General features: G+C 38.9%; 1 protein-coding gene across 36 annotated transcripts in view; it reads right to left on the bottom strand.

The window, feature by feature from the left end:
- CDC14B (cell division cycle 14B) overlaps positions 1-12472 on the bottom strand; it is a 128523-nt gene that overhangs the window by 35739 nt on the left and 80312 nt on the right. For 28 of the 36 annotated variants that reach the window (XR_010581663.2, XR_010581662.2, XR_012424940.1 and 25 more), the window contains 3 exons: positions 10798-10860; positions 6188-6275; positions 5665-5895 (listed from right to left, as the gene is read on the bottom strand). Coding sequence is in view for 27 of the 36 variants with exons in the window: in XM_005582332.5 (XP_005582389.1) it covers positions 5665-5895; positions 6188-6275; positions 10798-10860 (382 nt within the window). In the remaining 9 variants the exon portion in view is untranslated. The remainder of the gene's footprint in view (positions 1-5664; positions 5896-6187; positions 6276-10797; positions 10861-12472) is intronic. The other 8 variants (XM_074017970.1, XM_074017968.1, XM_074017971.1 and 5 more) reach the window with 1 other exon arrangement.

Here is a 12472-nt window from a genome sequence, read left to right as displayed (position 1 = left end):
TATATTCCCACTAGCAGTACACAAGGCTTCTAATTTCTTCATATCCTCACTAACACTTGTAATTTTCTGGTAGTGATATTTTTGTTCTTTTAGATCATAGCCATCCCAATGGGTGTAAAGTGGTATCTCATTGTGGTTGTGATTTGACTTTCCCTACAAGTCAAAAATGCTAAGAATTTTGCATGTGCTTACTGGTCTTTTATATCTTTGGAGAAATGTGTATTCAAGTCCTTTTCCCAGTTATGAACTGGGTTTTGTTGCAGTTCTTAGGAGTTTTCTCTGTATCTTCTGGATGTTAATCCCTCATCAGATGTGATCTGCAAATATTTTCTCCCAATCCATGGGCTACCTTGTTACTCTGCTGATAGTACACTTTGGTGCACAAAAGTTTTAAATTTTATATAGCCCAATTTGGCTGTTCTTTTATTGTCAGTGCCTTTGGTATCATATTACTGCCAAATCTAATATCATGAAGTTTTCACCCTCTTTTTCTTCTAAGACTTTTATAGTTTTAGGTCCTATATTTAGGTCCTTGATCCACTTTGAGTTAATTTTTGTACATGGTATTATTTTTTACATGTGGATATCAGCTTTTCCCGGCACCATTTGTTGAAAAGACTGTCCTTTCTCCATTGAGTGGTGTCTGTATCCTTCTTGAATGTCATTTGACCATATACACAAGGATTTATTTCTGAGCTCTCTATTCTATCTCACTGGTCTTTATATCTGTCTTTATGCCGGTACCACACAATCTTGATTGATGTAGCTTTGCACCAAGCTTTTTTTTTTTTTTTTTTTGAGACAGGGTCTCACTATGTCACCCAGGCTGGAGTGCAACCGCACAATCATGGCTCACTGCAGCCTCAACCTCCCAGGTTCAAGGGATCCTCCCATCTCAGCTTCCCAAGTAGCTGGGACTACGGGGTACACACCACCATGCCCAGTTAATTTTTGTATTTTTTAGTAGAGATGGGGTTTTGCCATGTTGTCCAGGGTGGTCTTAAACTCCTGGGCTCAAGTAATCCTTCTGCCTCAGCCTCCCCAAGTACTGGGATTACAGGTGTTAAGCTACCATGCCCAACCTGTATGATGAAGTTTTGAATCCTCCAACCTTTTTATTCCTTTTCAAGATTGTTTTGGCCATTTGGCATCCCTTGAGATTCCCAAATGAATTTCAGAATCATTTTTCTATTTTTGCAAGCAATGTTGGAATTTTGACAGGCTTGCATTGAATCTGTCTATCTCTTTGGGCAATACTGACATGTTAACAATATTAAGTCACCCAGTGGACAAATGTGATGTTATTACATTTAATTATATCTTCTTTAATTTTTCTCAAAAATGTTTTAAACAAATCTTTCATCTCCTTGGTTAATTCCCCAATATTTGATTCTTCTTGATGCTATTACAAATGAAACTGTACTCTTAGTTTCTTTTTTAGATTTTTATTGTCAGGGCTTAGAAACAAGGGATTTTTGCTTGTTGATTTTATATGCTGCCACTTCTTTGCTGCACTCATTTATTAGTTCTAGCAGGGGCTTGGTGGGGTGTGTGTGTAATCTTGAGGGTTTTTCCTTTTTTTTTTTTTTGGAGACAAGAGTCTTGCTCTGTCCCCCAGGCTGGAGTGCAGTTGCACAATCTTGGCTCACTGCAACCTCCATCTCCCAGATTCAAGCAATTCCCCTGCCTTAGCCTCCAAAGTAGCTGGGACTACAGGCACATGCACCTCGCCCAGCTTTTTTTTTTTTTTTGTATTTTAGTGGAGGTGGGGTTTCACCGTGTTGTCCAGGCTGGTCTCGAACTCCTGAGCTCAGGCAATCCACCAGCCTTGGCCTCCCAAAGTGCTAGGATTACAGCCATGAGCCACTGCATCTGGCCCAGGGTTTTCTATAATACATACAAGTCATCTCATCTGCAAAGAGATAATTTTACTTCCCTCTGTTCAATTTCAATGTTTTTTTTTTTTTTTTTCTTACTTGCTTTGGCTAGAACTTCCATTACCGTATTAAACAGATGCCACAAAACCAAGCATCCTTGTCTTCTTCATGGGCTCAGAGGAAAAGCTTTCAGTCTTTCACCACTGAGTATGATGTTAGCTGTGGGCTTTTCACATATGGTTCTTATGTTGAAGTAATCTCCTTCTATACCTAGTTTGCACTGTGTTTTTTATCACAAAAGGGTATTGACTTTTGTCAGATGCTTTTGTGCACTGAGATGATCGTGTGGTTTTTGTCCTTAATGTGGTATATTACACTGATTGATTTTCATATGTTGAACCACTCTTGTAATCATGGGATAAATCCTACTGGGTCATGGTACACAACCCTTTTAAATATGCTGCTGAATTCCATTGGCTAGTATTTTGTTCAAGGTTTTTGCATCGACGTTCGTAAGGGATACTGGCCTATAGTTATCTTGCAGTGTCTTTCTGTTTTGGGTATCAGGGTAATGCTGGCCTTATTGAGTTAGAAAGTGTTCTTTTTCCCCCACATTTTTGGAAGAGTTTGAGAAGGACTGGTTTTAGTCTTTTAAGTGTTTGGTAGAATTTACTGGTGATGCTATCATGTCCAGGGCTTTGCTTTCTCAGGAGGTTTTGGAATACTTAATCTCCTTACTAGTTAGGGGTCTGTTCAGATTTTATGATTTAGTTCTGGTATTTTGTTTTTCTAGAAATTTGTCCATTTCATGTAGATTATCCAATTTGTTGTCCTATAATACTGAACATTTTTACACTACTGATCAGTTTTATTTCCACAGTATCAGTAGTAACGCCATTTTCATTTCTAATTTTAGCAATTTGAATCTTCTTCCTTTTATACTTCATCATTCTAGCTAAAGGTTTATCATTTTTGTTATTCTTCTTAAAGAACCAACCCCTGGTTTTGTTGATTTTCTCTACTGGTTTTCTACTCTCTGTTTTACAAATTACAGTAATATAGTACTTGCAATTTTTGTATACAATAATATACAATGATACTACTTGCAAACTACAAATTATTTTACAAATTACAATAATTTACATATTATAATATTTGCAAGTTACAATAATTACAAGTTACAGTAATAATATTTTACAAATTATCGGCCGGGCGCGGTGGCTCAAGCCTGTAATCCCAGCACTTTGGGAGGCCAAGACGGGCGGATCACGAGGTCAGGAGAACGAGACCATCCTGGCTAACATGGTGAAACGCCGTCTCTACTAAAACATACAAAAAACTAGCCGGGCGAGGTGGCGGGCGCCTGTAGTCCCAGCTACGCGGGAGGCTGAGCCAGGAGAATGGCGTGAACCTGGGAGGCAGAGCTTGCAGTGAGCTGAGATCCGGCCACTGCACTCTAGCCTGGGTGACAAAGCAAGACTCCGTCTCAAAAAAAAACAAAAAAACAAAAAAAACAAAAAAAACAAATTATCTTGTTACAATAATATTAGCTTTTATAGTGGTCCCTGTATTTGCCTTTATCAGAAATCTTTATTTCCTTTTCTCCAATGGCTGTGCGTTACTGTCTAGTGTGCTTTCATCTCAACCTATAAGACTCCCTTTAGTATTTCTTGCAGGTCAGATCTAGGGATGAAAAACTCTCGCTTAAGTGTTTGGTAGAATTTACTGGTGATGTTACTATGTCCAAGGTTTTGCTTTCTCAGGAGGTTTTTGATTACTTAATCTCCTTACTAGTTAGGGGTTTATTCAGATTTTCTATTTGTTTTTTGCGAGTTACAATAATTACAAGTCACAGTAATAATATTTTACAAATTACCTTGCTACGATAATACTAGCTTTTATAATGGTCCATGTATTTGCCTTTATCAGAAAGGCAAATTGATTGCCTGGGCACTGTCTTAATTTCTCCACTATTTTTGAAGGAGTTTTGCCAGATGTAGAATTCTTAACAGGTTTTCCCCCCACTTATGCATTTTGAATATATCAACCCACTGCCTTCTAGCCTCCAATGTTCCTGATGAGAGATCTGCTGACAATCTCAGTGGATGTATCCCCTGTATGTGGCAGGTCACTTCTCTCCTGCTGCTTTCAAGAGTGTCTCTGTCGTTACAGTGCGATTATAATGCATGTTCACGTGGGCCTCTGAGTTTATCCTGCTTGGAGTGTGTTGAGTTTCTTGGATATTCTTGCATATATCACATTTGGGGAGTTTTCAGTCAAATCATCTGTCTGCTCCTTTATTTCTCTTCTCCTTCTGGAACTCCCACAATCTGTATCTTGGTCTACTTGGGTATGTCTCAGAGGTCCCTTAGATTCTGTTTAGTTTCCATAAAGACAGGCTCTTACAGTTTACGCTAGTCATTGATGTATCCTAGAACTTAACTATATAGTATGCACCCAATAAATATTTGATGAATAAATAAATGCATTTCAATGTGATGTCTTTATCTTATGCTCTTTATTCCTCCTGTTCCTCAGACTTGCTAGTTTTTTTAATGGTTCTAGCTTCACACTCACTGATTCTTCTGCCTGCTCAAATATGCTTCTGAATCCCTCCAGTGAATTTTTCATCTCAGTTATAGTACATTTCATTTCCAGAATTTCTTTTTGGTGTTCTTTTTATAACTGGTTATTAACATTTTGTTAATAGATTGTTTCCTTGACTTTTCCCACATTTTCTTTTAACTCTTGAGTATCTTTAAGATGGTTATTTAAAAATTTTTGCCTACCAAGTCCACAATCTGATCTTTCTCAGGGACAGCTTCTGTGAATTTATTTCTTCTTCTTTTTTTTGTTCTATCGCCCAGGCTAGAGTGCAGTAGCACAATCTCGGCTCACTGCAACCTCTGCCTTCCGGGTTGAAGTGATTTTTGTGCCTCATCCTCCCAATTAGCTGGGCTTACAGGTATCCATCACCACATCCAGCTAATTTCTTTGTATTTTTAGTAGAGATGGGGTTTCACCATGTTGGTCAGGCTGGTCTCAAACTCCTGACCTCAGGCGATCCACCCAACTTGGCCTCCCAAAGTGTTGGGATTATAGGAGTGAGCCACCGTGCCCGGCCTGGATGTATTTCTTCCCTTTGTGTAGGCTATACTTCCCTGTTTCTTTGTATACCTTATGATTTTTCAATAAAAACTGAAATGTGATGTTTTGTCATTATATTTTAAACTACAAATACAGCAGTAACTCTGGAGATCAGTCTCCCCCTTTCCCCAAGGCTTGCTGAGCTTTTTATCCAATATTGGATTTTTTTAAACAAAACTATACTCCTTGTTTCTTAATTAACTAACAAAGAGAGTTAAATAAATCCCACTACCTTCATACCATGTATTATTGTATAGTCATTCATTTCTTCGAAAAATATCTATTAAGTGCCAGGCACTGTTATAATTGCTGAAAACAGAGCAACTTGTTAAGAATAGTTTCCATAAAGACAGGCTCTTACAGTTTACGCTAGTCATTGATGTATCCTAGAACTTAACTATATAGTATGCACCCAATAAATATTTGATAAATAAATAAATGCATTTCAATGTGATGTCTTTGTAGAATTACTTATGAAAATAAGTTACTATACTTTTCATATTAAATCAAAGGTTTAATGGCACTCTAAAAATAAAGGCAGTTTCGTGTTCTGACACATAAACTAAATGAATATGGTCTGTTTCTACACATTCATATACTCATACCGTATACTATTATTTAACCACCCCTGGAAACGTACCTTTACAATGTACTGCAATGGCACCCTCAGCATTTTCACAGATATCCAGGAATTCTTTGACAATGGCATCAGTAGGAGTGCTGCCATCCGCAAAGAAAAGATCATGGTGATCGAAGCCAGCATCCGTAAAGCGTTTGGCATCATACATCCTTTTATTCAGACGAATAATGGTAGTAACACTGTGATTCTTAAAATATTGAATATAAGTCTCGGGAGAATGTTGGTGGTAACCTACATAAAGAAATGCACCAGATCTTGTAAAACACATAAAGAAAATAATGGCTAATAGTTTCACCTGTAATTGAGCGGACACAGTATCTGGACTGGGAATTAAATACCAAATTGATTATAACTGTAAAAAAACAAAACAAAAAGTTAAAATCCAGTCAGAATGATGTACTGAAATGACCAAGTATGCTTAAATAATTAACCCTTGGTCAAGCTTGGTGTAACTCTTTCAAAAGAAAATACAGGACAGATACTTTCAATAACAAAATGAGATTGATGCCATAATTTCACATACCACTTTCAAGTCTGGCTCTTGAATGAGGTCCACAGAAGGCAATAAATCGGTCTGGTATTATCCAATTTAAATCTCCATTTTCTGCTTTCTGTAAGAGGAAGACCAGCACAATTCATTTTTAAACGTAATCTCCCCACAACCTCTCTACTCAAGCCCAAGTCTCTGAAGTACTTCAAACTCATCTGCTTTAGCGGAAAAGCTGTTTACAAATTGCCATGAGACACGAATCTCAATTTGCCCTGCTACTGGACATATATCCTGGTCCTAATCACGTTCTTTTAACAGTGTTTCATTGCTAGGGTATCAGCCCTTGGAATACAGAGCTGACTGCTGTCATACAAATACACTATTTGGCTATTTTATCTGAATCGATTCTCATTTCATTGCTGCTAATTAATAAGCAAGCAAGCAAACTTTTCCAGTATAAGGAATCTGGGAACTTCCCTGTTTTCCTGAATGACTAACTGGTTTCCAACATGAGTAATCTTGACTCCACAAACAAAGGATTTTTGAAAGACTACTTAGGTTTCTGGCTTCCCAATATTTACTTACTTACCTACTTACAGAGACTGTCTTTCCACTATTTTCCTAGCTATTTAATAAGGTAACCAATTTAAAAAGTTCATTTGTTCGTGATCAGTCTGACCAACTGGAGAAATCCTGTCTCTACTAAAACTACAATATCAGCTGGGCATGGTGGCGCATGCCTGTAATCCCAGTTACTTGGGAGGCTGAGGCAGGAGACTTGCTTGAACCCAGGAGGCAGAAGTTGTGGTGAGCCGAGATGGTGCCATTGCACTCCAGCCTGGGCAACAAGAGCGAAACTCCGTCTCAAAAAATAAAAATAATAAAAATAATAAATAAATTCACTAAACCCACCAGGAAACTCAAAATTACAACTACACCGAGATCACAGTATGTCCCTACAAAAAAACAAATATAAACTGATATATAAGACATGTTACTTCCTGTTATTAGGTCCTTTGGATTGAGTTACCATTACTATTATAACACAGATATAGTTCAAATTGAACAATAATAGAAACTTCTCTCTGAATGAAACGGACAAGAGATACTTAAGCAGGAAGTAGAAGACGCTTTATGGTGGAGAAGGAGACAACTCGTGATTAAAAACAACAGATAAATTAGCTTTGCAATTGGGGTGTTTCTACATGTACCTAAAAATGAGTTAAGTAATAGAGTTTCTTGAATATCTTCAGGGACCAGGCAGGTAACCCCACACCAGCTTACTGGACTTAATGATCAACATGGGGAATCAGTCAGCCCATGTTCCATAATACAAAGGTCTAAGCAGCCGGGTGCAGTGGCGTGCACCTGTAGTCCTAGCTACTTGGGAGGCTGAGGCAGAAGGATCACTTAAGCCTAGGAATTTGAGTCCAGCCTGGGCAACATAGTGAGACCCTATCTCTTAAAAAAAAAAAGAAAAGAAAAGGTCAAAGCAGGAATGAGGGCAGCTGTTGCCAGATATTCCAATTTTAAAGTGAAATCAGAAATCCGGACTTTTAAATAAGAAACTCGTGATCAGTTGTTGGCAACAACTAGATTTCACTGAATTGCTGATGCCATTAATTAAGATACATCCTGAATTCGGAGGAGCTGAAACAGGAAAAAATGGGCATTGCAGAATCAATGAAAGACACTATCCCCAATTTCTAAATACACTATAATAACTGAACAAAACTGGTGTATGGGAACCTGAACAGTTCCCTGTGTTACCACACAGCTTCATGGAGGTGAAGACATCTGTGGCGTGTCCCTGCTACCCCCCAGCCCGGACCCTCCAATCTCTACAGTAGTGACAGGGGAGTTACTTAGTGCCTATATTATTCATTAACAGCATACAAAGGCATCACTGCAAAAGGAACAAATACCAACTAGTGTTTTTAGCAGTTTTGCTTACCTAGACAAAGTAACTTGTTTCAAATTTTAAAGGACAACCACAAAAAAGGTGTTACTAATTTAGCTACATTCTGTAAGTTTAAGGTGCTAGTTAAACATACATTGCACTTTAGAAATGGACTGCTATCAGAAGTAAAGACAGGGTTGGCCCTAATGAATCCTACAATGTATTCTTACATCTTTGGTACATCACAGTAACAACTGAGTGTCACTATTACCTGAAATTGAAAAAATAGTTCAGTTATACATAAGAGTTTGAAATCATATTTACTTCAGACATTGTGAAAAAGAGTTCTCTGAGGATTGAAGATGCTGCTACATGAAGTGCTGCTGTTTGAGGAATCGCCTCCCCATTGCTGGGGAGCAAGTCTGCTCAGGGTAACTACAGCAGGCTAAGACGACAGGAGGCTACAACTGCTCTGGGCTGAACAGGCCTTTAGCACAGTATCTTACTCATTCCCTATTTGGAGGATGAAGCTGTAGAATCAAATTACTTATTCTTTTAAAAATACATATATATGTTAAAAAACATAGAACACACCTGTGGTTTTGCCTGGCTTATCTCTCCCTGGCCCTGTCCTATCTTTTTAAGAAATTTTGTGTGGTTGGGTACGGTGGCTCACATTTGTAATCCCAGCACTTTGGGAGACCGAGGCAAGTAGATCCCTCGAGCGCAGGAGTTTGTGACCAGCCTGGGAAACGTGGCGAAATCCCATCTCTACGAAAAATTTAAAAATTAGCTGGGCATGGTGGCGTGTGCCTGTAGTCCCCGCTACTGGGAGGCTGAGGTGAGAGGATCACTTGACCCCAGAAGGTTGAGACTGCAGTGAGCCAAGATTGCACCACTGCACTCTAGCCTGGGCAGCAGAGTGAGACCCTGTCTCTGAAAAAGAAAGAAAGAAAAATAAAATAAAATAAAATAAATCTGTTAGAAAACAAATTTTTTTTGGTCCGGCTGGTTTGATGGCGCTGACCCCGTGTCCCAGGCTCCTGGGATGGCCAGAGAACTAAGGCTGGCCAGAGTATTCCTTAGCCCTGCCCTGCCAAAGAACACAGGCTGCTGCAGAGATGGGCACACGCTGGAAGTCAGGTCAGTGAGAGGCATTCCTGGGCCTTCTAATGGAGCTAAGATCACACTTTTCTGATCATTTTGCCAAACTGGCAGATCAAAGGTGCTGGTGGCCATCTGTCCACTGCTGGAGAGGCTGGCCTGAGAATAAAACTAGCTTCAAGTCCAATTTCTGATTAAGTGTCTGAGCACCTGAAGGGGTATGCTAGAAGCCAAACCTGTTTCTGGACTTTTAATTATGTAATCCAGTAAATTTTTCCCCTTTTTTTGAGACAGAATCTCGTTCTGTCACCCAGGCTAGAGTGCAGTGAGATAATCTCGGCTCATAGCAACCTCTGCCTCCAGGGTTCAAGTGATTCTCTTGCCTCAGCCTCCTGAGTAGCTGGGACCACAGGCACACACCACCACGCCTGGCTAACTTTTTGTATTTTAGAGATGGGGTTTCACCATGTTGCCCAGGCTGGTCTCGAACTCCTGAGCTCAGGCAATCCGCCCACCTAGGCCTCCCAAAATGCTAGGATTACAGGCATGAGCCACTGTGCCTGGCAAATTTTTCCTTTTTAATTTAAGTTATTTGTGTTTACTTTCTGTAACTTGCAACCAGAAGCATCCTGACAAAAAGAAGGTATGGTAAAGACAAAGATATTTTCCAGAGATAATTAGGTGTATAATGACTATTCATCTCATCATATTCTACGCTAAGGGTTTTAAAAGCATCTCAGTCACTGTGCGACAGTCATCAATACTAAAATACATTTAAACTGAACAGTATAAAGAACATACAGCGGCACACTCATTCACTCTGGAATTGTGCATCAAATGCAGAAATTCCCACCGAGAATTGGGACTGGAGAAATAGCGATAAGAAGATGAAGACTTGACTTTTTTTCACTCTATACACATCTAAAACAAAACAAGAATATTGCTTCTGTAAGTGAAACGGGTGATTAAGAAAGCTAAAAACAGGGTCGTGCACAGTGGCACATGTCTGTAATCCTAGCACTTTGGGAGGCCAAGGTGGGAGAAGTGCTTGAGGCCAGGAGTTCGAGTCTAGTACAGGCAACAAAGTGAAACCCCATCTCTACAAAAATAAAAATAAAAAAATTAGCCAGGCATGGTGGTACGTACCTGTGATTCCAGCTACTTGGGAGGCTGAAGAAAGAGGATCATTTAAGCCCAGAAGTTCAAGGCTGCAGGGAGCCATGCAGTGAGCCATGCACATCACTGCACTTCAGCCTAGGTAACAGAGCGAGACTTGGTCTCTCTCTCTCTTTTTTCAATTTTAAGAAAGAAAAATTAAAAACAGGCAGAGAAATTTTGGTCAGAGTACAAACCATAAGAGGATGAGTAAACTCTGGAGATCTAATGTGTGTACTGTATGCCTGACATCTGCTACAGTATCTCTCAGGTATTCTCATCCCACACACCAAAAGACTAAATTATGTGAGGTGATGAATATGCTAATTAGCTTGATTAGGTAATCATTTCATGGTGATACATATATCAAAACATTACTTTGTACATCTTAAGTATATGTAAGTTTTATTTGTCAATTATTCCCCTCAATAAAGCTGGGGGGGGAGGCGGGAAAGAGTTGAAAACATGATCCTTGAAGACTTACTTCATAGTGTTCATATTCATCAAGGTTAAATGAGTTGAAATTAAGGAAGCCATACTGCATTGCCTAAAATCCAAAAGAAAGCTTTTAAGAACAAGGATGCAAGTAAGAAAACAGTTTCCTATCCAATTTCAGAATACTAAATATCAGGGGGCCCCCCCAAGAAAGTATTGTCATAATCAGATTACTTTCCCTTGAACAGCTTTCAAAGGAAGTGGGAGGCATCTTCTAAATGCTGCTTTTATATGGCAATTAGTTATAACTATATATAATGAGTTTGTTGTGTTTTGTTTGGATTTTGTGAGATGTGCTTTTTTTACTTTCATTCGCCAATCACCCTATCCATGCATTGTTAAGTAATCGTGCCCTGAAAGTAATCCTCTTCTCTTACCAGATCACCACCACCCTTGGTTGAAAATTCAGAAGTTTAGGATTCAAATATAATATACAACCCAATGGTCTCTACATCAATAAGAAAGAGGAGAGAATCCATGGGCTAGTTTATCCCAAACAAAGCCCTCATACTTCATCCATATCTTCATTTTCAACTTCTGAACAGTCTTTAATCAATGTTCCCTAAACTAAACACAGCTCTGACATCAACACTAAAATAAAAAATTTTGAGGAAAAAAGTTATTCTTTCCATAGGAATAAAACAAAACATTTTCTGTCCTATCCTATAGCTTCACTCTGTGTGACAGCACGCAGAGTATGCTAACCAAAATAAGCAGACTGTCTATTTTCTGAGACAAGGACAAACAGAGCTGGCGGCCTCTGAGAAATGTCCTCCCAGCTTGCTGATCACTGAGACAAACAGCAGGGAAGCAAGAACTCTTGATCCACAAGGTATTCTTGGTTCAAAGAGGGGGCTTTTGTACACCCAGTTTTCAAAATGTAAACTACTGAAATGCAAATGTAAAATAAGAAGGCGAGAATACCAACTAAAAGGGTCTTCATCTAATAGAGTTATTTTAACACTAATCCCAAGACTAAGTCAATCACAAAATTTATTTCCTTGACTTCAATATATTTCATGATTTTGGACTACAGCTATTCCTGATAGAATGAAACAATAAAAAAGTAGTTTATAAGGAATTCCTATTTTCCTTTGAATTTCACGAGGTGATCTTATTGGAAGTGGATCACGCTGAAAACATAATTACATTGATGCATGTTTCTTCATATATGCAATATTCAAAGTCAGTCACAAATAAAAAATGTTGACACTGAAAATCAGAAGCTAGTGACCCTTAAATAAAACTAAATATAGTGGTTGGGTGCAGTGGTGCACGCCTATAATCCTAGTACTCTGGGAGGCCAGGGTGAGTGGATCACTTGAGCTCAGGAGTTCGAGACCAGCCTAGGCAACATAGTGATACTTCGTCTCCACAAAAAAAAAACAAAAATTAGCCAAGCATCACAGAAAAAATAAAAATAATTTTAAAAACCCAAAATATAGTAGGAAAAGGGCAATCTTTGACCTATCATACCAGCTAATTGACTTCGGGTGCAATACCCAATTAAAAAAAAAAAAGCCAAAACATAACAATAGAAGCTGCGATATGGTGTTATAATAATAGATCATTTCCAAAGCCCTCAAAGCTTTGCTTTTCTCTTTTTAAAGGTGAGTGTACCTACCTGCACGAGCCCACCTGGCAGGGGCTGCAACTGCAACCAG

The sequence above is a fragment of the Macaca fascicularis genome, chromosome 15 (genome assembly GCF_037993035.2).
Source record: "Macaca fascicularis isolate 582-1 chromosome 15, T2T-MFA8v1.1".
In the NCBI taxonomy this organism is placed as follows: domain Eukaryota; kingdom Metazoa; phylum Chordata; class Mammalia; order Primates; family Cercopithecidae; genus Macaca; species Macaca fascicularis.
Note: the sequence above shows the minus strand (reverse complement) of the source record. Positions and strands in the feature narration are given on the sequence as shown.